The sequence below is a fragment of the Podarcis raffonei genome, chromosome 3 (assembly GCF_027172205.1).
Source record: "Podarcis raffonei isolate rPodRaf1 chromosome 3, rPodRaf1.pri, whole genome shotgun sequence".
Classification (NCBI taxonomy): domain Eukaryota; kingdom Metazoa; phylum Chordata; class Lepidosauria; order Squamata; family Lacertidae; genus Podarcis; species Podarcis raffonei.
The window spans coordinates 114,513,200-114,532,615 of NC_070604.1; the positions used below are offsets into that span (position 1 = coordinate 114,513,200).

General features: G+C 44.3%; 2 protein-coding genes across 5 annotated transcripts in view; one reads left to right on the forward strand and one right to left on the reverse strand.

The window, feature by feature from the left end:
• The window catches only part of VRK2 (VRK serine/threonine kinase 2), a 68,040-nt gene extending 49,741 nt beyond the window's left edge, over positions 1 to 18,299 (forward strand). The window contains exons 10-14 of the mRNA XM_053383687.1: positions 4,818 to 4,876; positions 6,535 to 6,716; positions 15,020 to 15,187; positions 16,519 to 16,584; positions 17,880 to 18,299. Coding sequence (XP_053239662.1) covers positions 4,818 to 4,876; positions 6,535 to 6,716; positions 15,020 to 15,187; positions 16,519 to 16,584; positions 17,880 to 18,119 — 715 coding nt within the window. The 3' untranslated portion in view covers positions 18,120 to 18,299. The remainder of the gene's footprint in view (positions 1 to 4,817; positions 4,877 to 6,534; positions 6,717 to 15,019; positions 15,188 to 16,518; positions 16,585 to 17,879) is intronic.
• FANCL (FA complementation group L) overlaps positions 18,119 to 19,416 on the reverse strand; it is a 51,229-nt gene continuing 49,931 nt past the window's right edge. For 3 of the 4 annotated variants that reach the window (XM_053383691.1, XM_053383690.1, XM_053383688.1), the window contains 2 exons: positions 18,553 to 18,624; positions 18,119 to 18,225 (listed from right to left, as the gene is read on the reverse strand). In XM_053383691.1, coding sequence (XP_053239666.1) covers positions 18,190 to 18,225; positions 18,553 to 18,624 — 108 coding nt within the window. In that variant the 3' untranslated portion in view covers positions 18,119 to 18,189. The remainder of the gene's footprint in view (positions 18,226 to 18,552; positions 18,625 to 19,416) is intronic. The other variant, XM_053383689.1, reaches the window with a different exon arrangement.

Genomic DNA, 19,416 nt, shown 5'->3' on the forward strand with positions numbered 1-19,416 from the left:
TGTTCTGTAATTTTGTCACTCAACATTATCCTCTTTTCTTGAGAATTTTTTTGTAATCCATTTTTCCTCAGAAATTGGTCTAACTCAGTCTCTTTCTGTGGCCCTTGTGTATAAAGTTGTTTAAAAAATCTCTGGAAGCAGTTTCTAATTTCCAATGGGTTCTGTATAGTCTTTCCATTTACCTCCAAACTTGTAATAGTATTTAATTTCTGTCTTTTCTTCATCTGCCATGCAAGCAGTTTCCCACATTTGTTAGCCGATTCGAAAGACTTTTGTCTCATCTGTTTAATTTTCCATTCCACTTCCTGGTTTATCATTCTCATATATTGTACTTGATATAACTTAATTTCCCTCAGAATTTCTTGGGATTTTGGTTTCGCTCTTAATCTCTTCTCTCCTTCTTTTATTTTTTCCAAGATTTTATCTTTTTTCTCATTTTGGATTCTCTTCTTTATTGCATTCTGTTGAATCAGAAACCCCCTCATGACCGCTTTACCTGCGTCCCAGATTGTTCTTTTTTCCACCATAGTGTTTAAATTTATCTCAAAATAATCTTTCAATGTTTTTTGGGCCTTCTTAATCACCTCCTGGTCTCTAAACAGGGCGTCATTCATCCTCCATCTGAAGGAGCCGATTAGCGTTAGTTTCATCTCCATCTTTACTGCATTGTGGTCGGAGCAAGTTTTAGGGCAGATTTCCACTTTTCGAATCTTAGGTGCCAGTCCTCTAGTTATCCATATTTGATCAATTCTTGTCCATGTCATGTTGGCTTCAGAGAAGAATGTTCCCTCTCTTCCAAGGGGGTTCTTAGTTCTCCAAGTGTCAATCAGATCCATATTGTCAGTCATGAAGGGCACCACATTCTTAACCCCTGGTTTGGCAAAACGCTGCTCATCAGTCGACAGGACTAAGCTGAATTCCCCCACTGGGCAGGATCAGTGTGAGAGAGTGTCATGTACGTTGGCTGACCTCACTAGTGAAACACACTTCCTACGTTGCTGCTTGAGTTGAATATCGTCGTGGCTCTTTAGGTGCTGGTGTGCACAGCTTTATTTTTATGTCAAGGGGCTAAACTTTGAAGCAGAGCATGTGCTCTTGCTTTTCGTGAAGCATCCTGGACTTGGTTATCATTTTTTCCAACCTAAAGCAGTGCTTCCAAACCCGTTTAGCAAACAGATAGAGGTTTATTTCTCCCACTCTTACAATCTGGGGGAAAAAACATATCCTATGCAAATTAGGACCATTTGAATAACATAATTTGCCTCTGAGATTTTTAAGTTTACATCGGAACATCTTCTGATGCCCTAGAGGGTGATCTAATTTACCATGTTTCTTTTACTTGCATTTAGTAAGCAAAGTGCCAGGCTTGTCTAATGCGGTATTTGATATTGGCCTCTGTTCATTGTTACGAATGAATTTACGAAACAGGAGAAAAACTGGAAAAGAAAGATCTGGGGAAATCTCCATGCAGGCTTGCTTAGTCCACATCACTCCTCATGTTTCTAGAACCCAGGGCCATCCGATTATGCTAAATTCAGGACAAGGGAAGTTCTGTGCCACACAGCACACAGTTAAACTGGAATTGGCTGCCACAAGATGCAGTAATGCCCACTAACTTGGATAAGGTGAGACAAATACCTGAAGCTGTCAAAGGCTTCCGGCTGCAGTGGCTGTGTTCTACCTCCACCGAATGCTTCTTGCTTGAAATTGGGAGACTTATTTTGTGCTCAGGTCCTGCTTCCAAACTTTCCATACGTGTCTCGTTGGCTGCTGTGAGAACAGAATGCCGGATTCGAAAGCCCTTTGCTCTGATCCAGCAAAGGTCTTTTTTATGTTCGGTTTCAGTTCAGTACAGCGATAAGAAAAAGCTCCGCAGAGCCTCTTCAACCATTTTGTCCAAGGCTGCATGGAGTTTGGTCTCAGCCTTACAAAGACCCAACGTCCTGGGTCAGAATATCACCTGCACTCCACGCATCAGCATTAGTGACCACACGCTTAAGGTGGGAGACGATTTTGTCTCCATTGATGTAGTGCTGGACAAGCGTATTGGCAAAGCAGCTACAGCAATGGCTTGCCTCTCCAAAAGGGCATGGGAGAATGTGATGCTCACCACCAATGACATAAATTTCTGCTGGAAGCCGCCCAGATGAGCGGGGCATTATTATTATTATTATTATTATTATTATTATTATTATTATTATTATATTGTTTAGGTAACTCTGATCCCATAATTCCCAAGATAAAAGCTTCAGCTTCAGCTTCAGCTTCTTTTTCCTCTTCTTTACAAAGGTTAACTTCTTTTTCAATTCATTGTATATCATTTCCCAGTAATCCTTAACCTTATTACAAGACCACTACATATGGAAAAAGGTACCTTCTTTCCCTTTGCATTTCCAGCTCATAATTCAATTTTGATTTATACATTTGCCAATCTACTTGGTGCTTGATACCATCTGTATAATATTTTCCTATAGTTTTCTCTTAAATCATAACATGCTGTAAATTTTATGTCTGTGTTCCACAGTCTTTCCCATGCCTCCATCCAACACCTTGACTTTACCCCTGAAGGAACACTGTTCCAATGTCTCCCAAGGCAGACTGATGCCAACTGCAAAGCATTTTGGTCAACCAATGTTCCTATCATCCACACCACATATGGAAAGGCATAAGACTCTTGTATTTATCGCACTTTAGGACAGCCTTCCCCAACCTCGTGCCCTGCAGATATTTTGGACTACAGATTCCGTCTGCCTCAAATGGCATAGCCATCAACAAACAAACAAACCTGATCTGGTTTTCATGCTTACTCAAATCTGCTCTCACTATAATGTGTGAAATCTGTCATAGCCTTCCTGGCAAGCAGATGGGATAATCTAGGGCTAGGCTCTCGCCTCTCATTTCTGTTGCTCCCTCTTCTCTCTGTGCAGAATCCAGACTATACACTGGGAGTAGAAACTCAGGACAGGGGTGTCTGCTGCACGAACCAGTAAAGGTAAAGGGACCCCTGGCCATTAGGTCCAGTCGTGGCCAACTCTGGGGTTGCGGCGCTCATCTCGCTTTATTGGCCGAGGGAGCCGGCGTACAGCTTCCGGGTCATGTGGCCAGCATGACTAAGCCGCTTCTGGCAAACCAGAGCAGCGCATGGAAATGCCATTTACCTTCCCGCTGGAGTGGTACCTATTTATCTACTTGCACTTTTGGCGTGCTTTCGAACTGCTAGGTTGGCAGGAGCAGGGACCGAGCAACGGGAGCTCATCCTGTCGCATGGATTCGAACCGTGACCTTCTGATCGGCAAGTCCTAGGCTCTGTGGTTTAACCCACAGCGCCACCCGCGTCCCTTGCATGAACCAGTATCAAGTGCTAAAATGTCCCCTCTCCCCATTTTGCTCTCTGGCTGACTGATAAGGCCAGTAAGGAATGAAAGATGATTTAGGATTCTGAAATTTACATAGTGGGAACTGCTGTGTGTGTGTGTGTGTGTGTGTGTGTGCGCGCACACACACACACACACACACACACACACAGTGTCCACAAAATATACATGATGGAGCATTGGCACCCATGGCGAATTGACATTTCTGTAAACTTGTGCAGACCATTAGCAGACAAGTTGGTAAGCAAATTTTAGGAGATCCATGTTCTGAGGAGTTTTTGTGTCCCTTCGGAATGTCTTACCAAAAAGTGAAGGCCATTTGGACTTCCTAGCAAGAAATGGAACCTGCTATTGGTCCACCATCTCTTTCTTTAAAGTTTCATTTTTAATCTTTTTTTAAATTAAAGTTCCAAAAAAATGGCTATATAGTTTTTTTTAAGAAGCTAAAATCATCCTATGAACATAGGATGGGAAAAGTAATTATTTAATGTACTCATTTAGTCAATTTATATGCCGCTTAAAATCTCTTAAGTGGTTTATGGGCATTGTAAAGCTTTGCAGATGAAGATCAAATTGCAGCAAGTGCAATGAAATGTTACAAATAAAAAACAAGATGCAGTAAACACATTATTTTAAAAAAATCCAGCGTTTAAAACATTCCTTAGCGATTAGGGAAGGTGGGAGGACTTTTCCTATATCGTTTCAAGGGCAGTGGTAGCTCTGAAAACATGCTTTAAACACACACCTGTGAGTTCCAGTCAATTCCTCCCTCCTGGAGATGTGTTTTTGTGCTTGTGTATGTCCTTCAGATGTTAAAAGATGCTGTCAGGTTCTGTTCAAAATGTGGGCACCAACTTTTGCTGCAACCCTCCCTGACTCTTGTTGCTAACTGCAAAAAAAAAAAAGCATGCACAACTCTCTTTAGAAGTCCATTCGCTCACTGCCCAAGACAGCTTAATTTGGTGCTGCTTTGGAACTATTATTATTATTATTATTATTATTATTATTATTAACAACTTATCCATCTGTTGCCATTTTGCATTCACAATCTACTTTTGAGCAACAAGCACCAGCCTGGTGAACCGTGCTGAACTTTAGACGACCATTAATCTGTGGACTTGGGAGTAAAGAAAGCAAATTTATCTCAGGGCGGTGTGTGTTTGTGAGGGGATTCCTTTATTCCATTACCCTGCAAAACGTTTGGCAAGAGCTCTGGAAAGCGAAGACATGTCCTTGGCCGTAATTCTGCTCAGGCTATAGTGGTGCTTATAGTCACACGATGCATAGGGGGTTAACACAGTGGGTGGACAGGTCTCCCAAATTTCCAGCAGTCTCCAGCTTTCAAGAGGAGGCTGATCTGCTTAGCCTCCCCATCTCGTCCCTGACAACCTTCAGATTTTGCTGCCTTCTGATCTAACATTCTATGCCTCCTCACTTTTTCAGGCTCCTGGACGAACTCCCAGATTCAGTGACAAGATGGGCTCCCGCAGGAACAGACTGCAGTAAGTTGAGCCAATTGACCAATTGAAATCAACCTTCGAAGCCTGTTGTGGTTTGGAATGGTAGTGCCAGAAGGATTGCCACCTTCCAGACCAGGGGTGCGCAAGCTGTAGCCCTCCAGATGTTTCTGGACTACAACTCCCATCATTCCTGATCTCTGGCTGGGGCTGATGGGAATTGTAGTCCAGAAACATCTGATTGTGCGCCCCTGTTCCAAAGGAACCTGCTTCAATTCAAAACTACTCAAATTTAGCAGCAGCAGCAATTTCTTTGGCTCACATCGGAAGCATCTCTGAGTTGGAACAGGGAAGGAAAGGAAAGGTGTAGTCAACAGAGAATACAAGGATATTGTAGGCATCTGAGCAAAGTTTTGCATGGCAACACATTGCAAATTGTGAGCAATTTGTTTTCTTTACACCTAACTACCTTGGCTGTGGCCAGGACTTCATGAGGCTAGGCTAATATTCTAGATAAAAGGGCACTGTCTATGGACATCCAATCAAGTTGAATGTTGGAAGATTCAGGATATATTATTATTAATTAAATTCATCGAAAGATCACAGGGTGGTCTACAATATGAAAAACTCAAAAATGCATAATAAACAAAAACAATACCCCCCTTTCAGTTTAAAAGGTTGTTAACAGAGAACAACTTAAGGTCTATGTACAGAGGTTGCAATTGGGTTGAACCACAGGTACTACAGGTTACATGGAAAGGGGGAGGATGTTAGGATATAGTTCCATTCCACCTTAAAAGGGTCAGGAATGACTGTTGTGTATCACATGCCTGGGAGAAGAGGAATGCTTTTGCAACAAAGGACACCCCAGGGAGACGACTGTTGAGTTCAGATTCTGCTTGCAGGTTCCAACAGACATCTGTTTGGCCCCTGGGTGAACAGAATGCGTGGCTAGATGGTCCATTGGCCTGCTCCTATTTTGTTAGGATCTTATGCTCACAAGTGCTCTGCGTCTACCCTGAATGCTGCCTGCTTCCTTCTTTGATTTTTGTTTGAGCTACATTACTGACACAAGTCTGAAAATGAGTCTATGATGCATGCGTGTGTTACTTGAGCTTATGAAACCTAGATTGCGCTCCTAGGTACTTTGCATATCGCACATACCTCGCACCGACTCTTCTGCACTCAACAGAAAGATTAACACTACAGTCCTGTACTCAGCTCCATTACCCGGCTGGGGATTTGGTTTTTGAAGCTGTTAACAACTGCTTAAAAGCAGCAGCAGTAGTACTTTTCTACTCCGAAGTAAGTCCATTAAAGTCATTGTGCTTAGTCCCAAGAAGCTTATAGCATTACAGCCTAATCAGCTTCCCATGTTTTGGTTCGTGTTGCCAAGTTCATGTGTTAACACTAGTTTTCACGAGGTTTCACAATTGCCCGCCACCTTTCTAGCTGGTCACGCAAATGCAGTTGGGCATGGCCATCACAGAGCTGGTGACCTCCAAGTCATTTAAAAAGAAACACTTGCTAATATATGTCTGCGTATTTCAGCCAAGGAAAGATGGGGGTTTCTCAGTAGTATCTGGTTGACCATTTTGGAAAGTTTGACGTAGGCCAGAGAGGCTTTCGGTCTGATGCAGCAAAGCTCTTGTGTCCTTAAAAAAAGTCTGACCTCCAACAAATTGAATGTTGTGTTTCTATAGGTGAAATAGCCAGGTTTTTGAAAAATGCATCTGATTTAGCGTACAAGGAAAAGCCTGATTATGAAGCGCTAAAGAAAATCCTCCTAGATGGTCTGGAACACAAAGGAGTCTGCTGCAATGGGGCACTGAATTTTGCCGCTGCCAAAAGACCTCCGAATGAATGTGCTGCTAAGCACAAGAAAGTAAGTACATAGCCATTGGATTTGGTCAAGGCTGGATAAATATAACACATGTCCTGTTAAGGAATAGTTTCGTTTACAGCTAAATTTAACATGGGGAAAAGTGACGCTCGTGGAAGCAGTACGTATTTTTTTTAAAAATGCTACTTTTTGGAAGTTGAATCGCCAACAAAGGAAATATCACTATTTTTAAAAGCAACAGTAACTTAATGGGTGGAGCCAGAGATTCAGTATATAAGGATGAGTCTCCCCTTCTCTACCCAAGGAAGAAGCTGATGATGTAATATGTTAAAGTACATGTTTAAGGTTGCATCTAAAGACATAATCCCATGCAATGGGGCTTCCTCTCCCCACACACCCCTGTTCCCCCCAATATGCCCTAGAGTTTTTGGGGGAACCTCAGAACAGGTTTTTTTGTGGGGGGGGTGTGGCTGGGGCAAGGAGAGGAAGTACGCTTACAGATGTCCTTGTGCTAACAGGATGATTTGCTTGTCGATATCCAATGAAAGATTTGAGGGTTATGTTTAGAGGTTGGATGCCATCCTACAAGAGGGAAACTGTCCTAACTCCTTTTTGACTCACAGCTCTTTTCTTCCCTCCAAACCAGTGGTTCCCAACCTTTTTTTGGCCATGCCCCACCTAAGCATCTCTAAAATCCTGATGCCACCACCCCATGACATATAATTATTCAAAAAGTGAACTCCTATTCATGTGGAGGAAGCCTAAAAAGCCATTCACTATTAACAAATCATTATCGAATTGCCCCCCTTAAAAATCAAATTGCTGCCCTGTGGGGGGTATGTCCTACGTTGGGAACCACGGCTCCGAACAGTAAGACTTGTGCAAATTTCTTTGCTTCCTGTGCAGTGGGATAGTGCCAGAGCTGTTCACAAGGGACAGCTTTGGATGACAGCTGTCCCTTCAGAACGGATCAAAAGCCGAGTTGCCTTTATTGATGCAACCATTGTTCCCCTAAAATAACTTTGTTCTTTCTTTTTGCTCTGGCCTTCAAGAAGCTGCTTTCCTCAAATTTTGGCGCATGCTCGCTTTTTGAGACACACACGCTCTTCCCTTTCCGCCTCCCAGTCCTGTCAATATACAGTTAACCAACAAATAAATGCAAACCCCTTTGTTTTTAATAAACTTAGACCGGTGTAATTAGCAGTATTCACAGGGCCTGATTAGGAGCGTCGGCCGGGGATGTTAGTAGCCATATGAGCCCGCAGCCTTTGCTGACACAATATGGCAGGGTCAAGGCGGCGGTTCATTTTTAATATTCCTCGTGAACTTTGGACTGTCAGAATGGTACATGAGCCCAAAAAATGTGGGATGCAAACTAATGCAACTGATGGGCTGCGAGATGAATGGCGATTCAAATCCCGGCGCACAGATGGTTCTGATTTGCCGAGTTCTGTAGCTGCTGCAACTGAAGACATAAAATAGCCGCCTAGTCATAAATTAGCTCTTTGGAAGCCAAACCTTGGCACCAGAGCTTTACAACCTTCAATTAGTAGCGAAAGAAGTATTTGAATGACTCCAGTATTGACATCTGTAGGTCTGCATAGTAATCATTCCTAATAGAAGAGAATCTCTGTTTGAGGGGCTTTTGCATGGCTAATTAACTACCAGTGAGAATATGTAATTTTTTCATGATCTCCCGATTGTCACCTTTCTCTCATGATACAATTACATTTTATTGTAGCGAATGCCTTTGCAAACCCAATTGTCAGCACTATTTACATTGTGTAGAAAAGCAGAACAAAAGTTCATCTTTAATAAAAAGCTACTGGATTTTGATCTTGGTAATTACCAAGACTCTTTTTTCCCCCCCAGAGTTTTATAGACTTTGGTATTTTTTTTTTATCACTTTTACAACAAAGCAAAAAGCCATTTCTTTGACAGTAGTTTGCTTGCTGTTGTGGTCACCATTTAATCTATGCTAATTTGAGCGGTGGCTCTCTGTTTCTGCAATTTGTAGTTTTCTAAAGTTAATTGAAATATGTAAGTTTCTTTTTTTCCCCTTTTTCACAAAAGGCATCTGCTCTCTAAACTTCTGATGTTCGGCCAGTTTGATTTCCCCTCGCTCATTCTTAAATGTGCAGATTTAAGAACTAGTTATTACTGCCTATTACAGTCAGAACTACCTGCGTTAAATTGGGCTGTATATATTTCTGCTGCTAGATTGAAGGGGAAAGTGACTTGGGTTACCTCTTCTGCTTTAGACAACCATTTAGAACATTATAAAACAGCAGCAACAGCTGTAATTCAAAGTGCTCTCAGTAGTCCTAGGAATTTGCACAGATGTCCCTTCCCTGGGATTTTGACTTTCCCCCGAACTGTGGACCACTCCCCCTTACCAAGCCATTTTGCAAACTTTGGATATTTCCCTTCATTTCAAAACTGCTTTGCTGTGTGGTTGCTGTTTGATTTATTGATGCACAACGAATCTGGACTTAGAACTATGATGCTGATGGTATTTGTGGGTCCTAGCCAGTGGTTGCAATCCAGAAGTGTTTCTTCTTCTTCAAACACTTGACCCTCCTTTCCCAAATGTCACCTTAACAAGTCCACTGTTGGAGGCGGCACGCTTTTGAATTCCAGCTGCTGGAAGATGTTCAGATCCTGCTTGGAGTTCCCATAAGTACTTGAGGGGCCAGGATGCTAGATTAGGTGGAAACCACTGGCACAACCCAGCAGACTCTTTTTAGGTTCTTAAACTTCTGTTCACTTCAAAAGCAACTTGCCGGCCAACATTGGGAGATGCTACCCAAGAGAAAAGCTATGGTTTTCCCATTAGTGGTGTATGGAAGTGTGAGCTGGATCATAAAGAAGGCTGATCGCCAAAGAATTGATGCTTTTGAATTCTGGTGCTGGAGGAGACTCTTGAGAGTCCCATAGACTGCAAGAAGATCAAACCTCTCCATTCTAAGGAAATCAGCCCTGAGTGCTAACTGGAAGGACAGATCCTGAAGCTGAGGCTCCAATACTTTGGCCACCTCCTGAGAAGAGAAGATGCCCTGGGAAAGATGGAGGGCACAAGGAGAAGGGGACGACAGAGGATGAGAGGGTTGGACAGTGTTCTCGAAGTTAGCAGCATGAGTTTGACCAAACTGTGGGAGGCGGAGGAAGACAGGAGTGCCTGGCGTGCTCTGGTCCATGGGGTCACGAAGAGTCGGACACGACTAATCAACTAAACAACAACAACAACCCGAGAGAAACAAGCTTAACCTACCGTCTTGCCTCGATGAACTAGTTCTGTGATATGGATTTTGTGTGTTCCATTTCCTTAGGAAAAGTCAGTTTGTTGGTCCAGCACAAGCAGATTTGGCTTGCTGACGTGTAGTCACCGTTTATCATAAAGTTGTGGATTTAGGGCATCGAGACTGGTTTCCCTGTACAGGGTGCAGAGGCCAAGGGAGAGCCTTCTTGTCTCCGTCCCGAATCCTAATAATCACTGGACCTCAGGAAGGAGGCATGAAAGCTCTGACAGGGTCCTAGAGTCTTCCTGCCTCCTTCCTAAAGCCTAGTTAGCACTTGTCCAGCTTTGGGAAGGAGATGGGAGGGCTTTAGACCTCTTGTCAGAGACCGGTACCTCCCTTATCCGGCTTTGGAAGGCAGAACAAGGGCTGGGAAGCATCCAGTTTTGGACTCGCACAAAGGTCTGCCCCTGTCATAGCACATGCCAACAGGACCAGACGTTTTGGGGCTAGTTACTGCAAGTGTGGGATGTGGGTTAAACCACAGAGCCTAGGACTTGCCAATCAGAAGGTCGGCGGTTCAAATCCCCACGACGGGGTGAGCTTCCGTTGCTCGGTCCCTGCTCCTGCCAACCTAGCAGTTCGAAAGCACGTCAAAGTGCAAGTAGATAAATAGGTACCGCTCCGGTGGGAAGGTAAACGGTGTTTCCGTGTGCTGCTCTGGTTCACCAGAAGCGGCTTAGTCATGCCAGCCACATGACCTGGAAGCTGTACGCCGGCTCCCTCAGCTAATAAAGCGAGATGAGCACCGCAACCCCAGAGTTGGTCACGACTGGACCTAATGGTCAGGGGTCCCTTTACCGTTACGCTTTACTGCAAGTGTAACACAGCCATTTTGTTAAGACACGAAGGGCAGGGTGCCAGCAGGTCAACAGTTTCTCATTTCCCCTGGACAGGCTTTCTGCCCAATCAGGTGAATCATAGAATTGTAGAGTTGGAAGGGACCTTGAAGGATCATCTAGTCTCTGGCAATGCAAGAATATGCAGCTATCCCATCCGGGGATCGAACCTTCAACCTTGACGTTATCAGCACCAGGCTCTCACCAACTGAGCTATCCCGTGACAACCGGCCAGGACCCCTCATACCTGCTCTGTGTCCAGCTTCTGCTCAGGAAAACAAATAGGGGGTCATAGAAGAATATTTGGAAAAAGGACTATTCATCCCAATTATCCCAGTTCCAGGGCTCTGGAAAGATTAAGTTTTTGTACAGGCTGGGTTATGGAGAGTATCCCCTGAAACTCTACCAGGCCGCTGGACAAAGCAGTTTCTTTTCCCTTTTCCCCTCTTCCGTTTCCTCCAAAAGCGCAGAAATCTATTACGTTTTGTATTTAGCTTAAAACTTACCTTGGATATTGATGTCAAACAAGATGTTGCTGAACTTTGATTGCAAGAAAAGAGAGATCTGCAATAGTATTTGCTATTTGCAAGTGCATAACCCCATTTAAAGTCCACGAGCGACGAGTGTCAATTATCACAGCTTCTGTTCCTCAGACACAGGCAGAAGTATTTTTAATGGCCAATAACAAGGTCAGGGAGAGAACTGTGCTGTTTGCAGATGACTTGAACCTCGTCCCCATCATCCTCTGAGTTTTTCGTGGAGATTTCAAATATCCTCTTTCATTAGCATGAAATGCATATCTTGCATCATCTCAGATTTGAGAGCTGTTTCTGACTCGAGGGTATTCTAAAATATAGCGTGTTGTGAACCGTCGGCAAATAGGGAATAAAGGCAGGAAAGTCCATTTTCTGTGAAAAGCTTCAACTGCTTTTGAGTTTGAAAAGCATTGTACTTCACCCTCAATTCAGTTAACGATTGTGTAGGTGAAAATGGAGTAGCCATACAGAATACAGTGAAGGCGATAATCAGTTTGGATTCTGGGGGAGAAGGAGAGTGAATAATCTTGCATATATTGCCACATGATCAGATTAAAAATGGCTCCAAATTAGCCGGTACTGGAAGCATTTACCCGTTAATTGTTCAAAACTCCAAACTACAAAGCCAGAAATCCCAACATGTCTCTGGATGAATGGGAGACCACATACCTGATGTCAAGTACAGTAGTACCTCTGGTTACGTACTTAATTCGTTCCAGAGGTCCGTTCTTAACCTGAAACTGTTCTTAAACCGAGGTAACACATTAGCTAATGGGGCCTCTTGCTGCAGCACGAATTCTTTTTCTCATCCTGGGGCAAAGTTCTTAACCCAAGGTCCTACTTCCGCGTAGTCTGTAACCCGAAAGTGTTTGTAACCCGAGGTACCACTGTAGAGATATAATACATATGGGGAAGTGGGTGGCACTGAGGTCTAAACCACTGAGCCTCTTGGGCTTGCCGATCAGGTCGGCAGTTCGAATCTGTGCAATGGGGTTAGCTCCTATTGCTCTGTCCCAGCTCCTGCCAACCCTAGCAATTCAAAAGCACACCAGTGCAAGTAGATAAATAGGTACCACTGTGGCGGGAAGGTAAACGGCGTTTCCGTGCTCTCTGGCACTCGTCACGGTCCTCCGTGTGCCAGTAGTGTAGTCATGCTGGCCACATGACCCAGAAAACTCTATGGACAAACGACGGATCCCTCGGCCTGAAAGTGAGATGAGTGCTGCAACCCCATAGTTGCCTTTGACTGGACTTAACCATCCAGTCTTTACCTTTATAATACCTTCTTGTTGCCATTGACGCCTGTGCATTAGGAAGAAGTGGTGCAAGGGCTGCTCTGTATTCCCAGTGTGGAGCAGGCAAAGACTGAAGGATGTGATTGTAGTGGGAAAAGGCACCTAGTCACTTGGGCTGTTTAGATATTGAAATGTCTGTTGTGAAGCAGGCTATTCGTCATGATGCCAGAAGTTGTACTGATGGATGCAGGCACAGGTGTTTTTAAAGCTGGAATGCATGCGGAAGAGAGCAACCAGGATGATCAAGGGTCTGGAAACAAAGCTTTATGAGGAACAGTTTAAGGAGCTGGGCATGTTTAGCCCGGGAAAAGAGCCCACTGAGAGGAGATATGACAGCCATCTTCAAATATCTCAAGGGCTGCCACATGGAAGAGGGAACAAGCTTGCTTTCTTCTGCTTTGGAGAGTAGGACTCAAACCAATGGCTTCAAGTTACAAGAAAGGAGATTCTGACTAAACATCAGGAAGAATGTTCTGACAATAAGAGCTGTTTGACAGTGGAACAGACTCCCTTGGGACTCTCCTTCCTTGGAGGTTTTTTGGCTGGATGGGCATCTTTCATGGATGCTTTAGTTGAAATTCCTGCCTTGCAGGGGGTTGGACTAGATGACCCTCAGAGTCCCTTCCAACTCTACGACTCCATAAAAAGGGGATTGGACAAATTAACTTAGGGAAGGCCTGTCAATGGTTATTAGTCACTGTGGCTATAGACTCTACAGGTTCAGATGCAACCCCCCCCCTTTATTATCTACCCTTCACCCTAAGCTCCAGGGTATAATAAGGTAAAGGTAAAGGTACCCCTGCCCGTACGGGCCAGTCTTGACAGGCTGTAGGGTTGTGCGCCCATCTCACTCAAGAGGCCGGGGGCCAGCGCTGTCCAGAGACACTTCCGGGTCACGTGGCCAGCATCTGGCAAGCCAGCGCAGCACACGGAACGCCGTTTACCTTCCCACTGGTAAGCGGTCCCTATTTATCTACTTGCACCCGGGGGTGCTTTCGAACTGCTAGGTTGACAGGCGCTGGGACCGAGCAGCGGGAGCGCACCCCGCCGCGGGGATTCGAACCACCGACCTTTCGATCAGCAAGCCCTAGGCGCTGAGGCTTTTACCCACAGCGCCACCCGCGTCCCACAAGAATTTAAAACAAATTACAGCAGCCTTTCTCAACCTGTGGGTCCCCAGATGTTGTTGAACTACAACTCCCATCACCCCTAGCTAGCAAGGCCAGAGCTCAGGGATGATGGGAGTTGTAGTCCAACATCTGGGGACCCACAGGTTGAGAACTGTTGAATTAGTCACCATCATAGGATGGGTCAGTTCACCTTATAAGCCAGGTACAGGGAAGCTGTGCCCCTCTATATGTTGTTGGAGTACAACTCCCAGCAGCCTAGATTATTGACCGTGGTTGGTGAGGTTGATGGCAGTTAGGAGTTCAATATCATATGCAGGGCCACAGATTCCCTAGCTTTGCAGTAAGATGTATGTTGCCTTAACCTGAATATATCCTAATTTATTTGGGGGGGGGGGAGGTAAGCCTTTTCGTTGCTATTGAGATTTGGAAGCCTTTGCCTATTTTATTACAGATCACCCAGCCATCGACCAGTAGATCCCAGTCTGCCTTTTGCCCTCTCCTCCTGTGTAAGGGAATGGACATGGGGAATCCACACTTCAATAGTTGCTTGAAGAGTGCAGCTCACTCAACGTATTGCTCAGTTCACCCTATTACATGTCGTTGCTGCAAGTTAAAAAGAAAATAATCCCAGGGAGGGCAACCTAGAAATTTGACAAACGATATTCTTATCAGTGAAACAACATTTTTAATGTAAATGCAGCTTCTCGGGTGGGCAGGGGGGCTGCATGACCTTTCAGGGTGCCCCGAGAGCAAGTATATCAGTATTATGGGGAAGATGAGAAATTTGTCGCCCCATTTAGGGCAGGTCAGATCACCTCACTAATGGAATAAGTAGTGATTATTTTCTCATTCCAGGCACTGACATTAATTAGAATCACCACAATAAAAACAACTTACTTAGATATAGTTAATGCAAGCTTAATTGACAGAGACTTATTGGTTTTGCATCCAGTAAAGGTTAATAACATTCATCTAAGAGTTCTTTAAGAATCCTTGGAACAAATTTTCGCAATAAATAACGTTGCCCCTTAGGATAGCACAAGTGCAAGCACTCTGCTCAAGAGCTCAACGAAATGACTGCCCAACTCGCGGTAAATGTTGGCCGTTGCTTGTGTTGGCGGATTAGTGATGCTTTTGCTAGAAGTTGCGCAGAAGCCATTCATTTCACACACAAGCCGCAGTCAATGGAACAGATTCTGTAAAGCAGGAGTAGCAGCTGCACGAGTCACTCAACTTGTACATTTAACAGGTTGATTTGCCAAAGCCAGTGCCAAGGCAAGTTAAAGACGAGAAGGGAAAGGAGTTCGAAAGCAAGGACCTCTCCTACCGTAGAAGAGCCGCTGTGGGAATGAAAAGCAGCCAAGGACAAGACGAGCAGATGCTGGCTGGGCTGAGCAAGCAGCTTCAGAATGAAGCGGTGAGTTCTTAAAATAAATAAAATTGCTGCATTAAATTGTACCTGGCTTGTGGAAAACTCCTGCTTTTCTAGCTGTACATTCCCCCACTCCCTGCACACCTTGGAAAATATCAAGCGCAGGTGAGAAATGGCCAAACAAAGGTTACTTTTCCTGCAATGTACGTTGCTAATAATAATTTATTTATTTATTCATTCATTCATTCATACCCCGCCCATCTGGCTGGGATTCCCCAGCCACTCTGGGCGGCTTCCAACAAAACACTAAAATACAATAACCTATTAAACATTAAAAGCTTCCCTAAACAGGGCTGCCTTCAGATGTCTTCTAAAAGTTTGGTAGTTATTTTTCTCTTTGATATCTGGTGAGAAGGTGTTCCACAGGGCGGGTGCCACTACCGAGAAGGCCCTCTGCCTGGTTCCCTGCAATTTGGCTTCTCGCAGCAAGGGAACTGTCAGAAGGCCCTCAGTGCTGGACCTCAGGGTCCGGGCAAAACGATGGGGGTGGAGATGCTCCTTCAGGTATACTGGACCGAGGCTGTTTAGGGCTTTAAATGTCAGCACCAACACTTTGAATTGTGCTCGGAAACGTACTGGGAGCCAGTGTAGGTCTTTCAAGACCAGTGTTATATGGTCTCGGCATGGATGGGTGGGGGGCAGGATTTTGTTGGATGCTGTGATGCTCCACCACTTTGAAATGGTACAGGCCCTTGAGAACTTAACACATTCCCCTTTTCACAATCATTTAAACCAATATGACCAGTTAGTATAGTATAGCTTCTCATGTTCTAAATGCTAGGTCTTCTGAAATTTAGAAAGATTAATGATTGTTTTCTCCCCTGCTAACTGGGGCTGACTTGCTGTTGCCCATTAAAACCCATACCAATGCAAGTATTCTATACATACCTGGGTAAACTCTAAAAGCATTTACTATGTGCCCTGGCCCACGCATACACTGCTATGCACAGGGGAGAGAGAGGAAGGCTGAAAAGCAGCTACCACACATGAAGGCTTTGTAAGCCCAGGGGTGGCGGCACTGCTTCTGCGGGCAGCCCCCGCCCCTGAGCCCTTTTGCTCTCCACTAAAAGCGGAGCAGAATTAAGATGACCCTCAGGGACCCTAGCAACTCGACAATTCTGTTACTTCAAAGGCGTCGCCCCAAACTTGCATATACACCTGTGTCACCTTAATAGATCTTCCTATGAACTATGTTCTCCCTGAGGCAAGAAATGTGTTACTTTAAAGCCAGCTGCTGGTTGCATTCCTCCCACCCCCAAACTTCACCCTTACTCTAAAGGCTTTTACTACTGGCTAGTTCTGTTTGTTCTTCCTAGCCCGCTGAGACTGGAGGAAAGCCAGCTGGAGCCACAACCGATGTTTACAGGAGGAAGTTAGTCAAGGTGAGTGCTCAGTTTAGCAGGAAGCTTGAAACATCTGTGATGCTCATAGGCTACTAAGCCAGGTTCACAGTTCTATTAATATGTGAAGCCCTGAGCAACTTGGGCCCAAGATACCTCAAGGACCACCAGAGCCCTTCTTTCCCAGCTCAATCACTGAATTATCCAGGAGTGCTGTTAATTGTCCTGCAAGTTTCATAACCCTGACTCGTTTCAACTAGAAGTTGGCATGTAACACTGAGAAAGCTGGAGGAAATGTAAAACCATAGGGACTCAGACCTCACCTGGAGTACTGTGTCCAGTTCTGGGCACCACAGTTCAAGAAGGACACTGACAAACTGGAACGTGTCCAGAGGAGGGCAACCAAAATGGTCAAAGGCCTGGAAACGATGCCTTATGAGGAACGGCTAAGGGAGCTGGGCATGTTTAGCCTGGAGAAGAGGAGGCTAAGGGGTGATATGATAGCCATGTTCAAATATATAAAAGGATGTCACATAGAGGAGGGAGAAAGGTTGTTTTCTGCTGCTCCAGAGAAGCGGACACGGAGCAATGGATCCAAACTACAAGAAAGAAGATTCCACCTAAACATTAGGAAGAACTTCCTGACAGTAAGAGCTGTTCGACAGTGGAATTTGCTGCCAAGGAGTGTGGTGGAGTCTCCTTCTTTGGAGGTCTTTAAGCAGAGGCTTGACAAGCATATGTCAGGAGTGCTCTGATGGTGTTTCCAGCTTGGCAGGGGGTTGGACTCGATGGCCCTTGTGGTCTCTTCCAACTCTATGATTCTATGACTTATATGCTGATATAGTGGGAGTGCTGAATGTAGCAAGATTGACTGAATAGGTGTAACACCCCACACTTGCCTTGTAAAAAATTATGATGACATTCCCTTATATGGAAGTTCTGTATTTTGGCTATCATTTCTGTTGTTGGGCTGAAAGAAGTCATAGCCCAAAACTGTCAATCCATTCCTGTAAGGTGTCTCGATGCTCAGCATACAGCTTTATTTCAGAAGCTGGCTAAACAAATTCAGTCTTCAAGAGATCCAAACAAGGAGGATTACTTTGTAGGACAATGGTATGGCTTTTTGCAATGGGCTTTCTGTGAAAAGAATAACTGAGATAATGGACATAGAAAAGCTGTTATAGATTATAAATTTATCTGGTGAATTATTACACTTAGTCAATTATCTTTGTACCATGAGTTTATTATTATTATTGTACAAAAAAGTCATTTAAATATTTGTTCTTATGCAGATCTGTTGAAGATATGGATAGATTTGTTTTTTGCTTCCTTCTCAGAAACCACAACCTATCTGCAATACCTTCTGGGAAATTGAGGAAAAATCCATAGGAAATGGAGTTACATATACTGAAGCCTTTCAACCAGAATGCTTTCAGACTTCGACTAGCTCTTCTATGTGCAGCACTTTGGAGTCTGGACTTCACGAAGCATCTGGACTTCGTAAAGAATTGTACCAATACACGATGACCATCATTGTCCTCTTCTTCTTAATACTGCTTTCTGTGTATTTTCTTTGATATCATGTCTAATGTGTTGGCATTCTTAAGACTGTACATTCACATAGTTACAGGCTTCTGAAATTCCACTTCAGACTTTCTTCATAGACATTTTCAGTGTTATTGGCTGGAATGGTTTTTCAAAGCAAGGTGAGTTGTTACAAAATTAAAAATCAATAAAGTACTTGAATTTTGCTTACAGTATTTTCCAAGGTATTTATTACAAAGAATAATTCCCCCTCCCCTAATTTTTAACTCAAACAGTGGAATTGTTTCCCCCCGCTAAGTATCAAGAGACACCGATATCTGAAAGATTTAAGTATGCGCATGACAGTAACTTTGCAGCAAAGTCTCCTAAAAGAAGACAAGCTGATTTCAGTTGTATTTTGAAACCCTAACTTAATCTCATACAGAAACAGTTACAATTATCCAGCAACTACGTTGCTTTCCTTACCTTGTTACAATAGGGACATTCACCAAATATGACATTAAAACTCTGCCGACTGGAAGGAAGTCCACGCAGCCACTACAGAGAAATGCATGTTATTAGGTAAGTCCCAGGAAGACTCAAAAGAATAGGCCTCAAATACAGCAAGCTCCCTTACTATTCAAGGCCTTAAATCATGTTGCCCAGTCTCACTCTCCAGGTGGCTGCTCACAGCATGAGTTTTTGAATATCAATAATAATAATAATAATAATAATAATAATAATAATAATAATTTATTATTTGTACCCCGCCCATCTGGCTGGGTTTCCCCAGCCACTCTGAGCGGCTTCCAACAAAGATGAAAGATACACTAAAATGTCACATATTAAAAACTTCCCTGAACAGGGCTGCCTTCAGATGTCTTCTGAATGTCAGGTAGACGTTTATCGCTTTGACATCTGATGGGAGGGCGTTCCACAGGGCGGGCGCCACTACCGAGAAGGCCCTCTGCCTGGTTCCCTGTAACTTGGCCTCTCGCAGTGAGGGAACCGCCAGAAGGCCCTCGGAGCTGGACCTCAGTGTCCGGGCAGAACGATGGGGGAGGAGACGCTCCTTCAGATATACTGGACCGAGGCCGTTTAGGGCTTTAAAGGTCAGCACCAACACTTTGCATTGTGCTCGGAAACGTACTGGGAGCCAATGTAGGTCTTTCAAGACCGGTGTTATATGGTCTCGGCGGCTGCTCCCAGTCACCAGTCTAGCTGCCGCATTCTGGATTAGTTGTAGTTTCCGGGTCACCTTCAAAGGTAGCCCCACGTAGAGCGCATTGCAGTAGTCCAAGCGGGAGATAACCAGAGCATGTACCACTCTGGCGAGACAGTCTGCAGGCA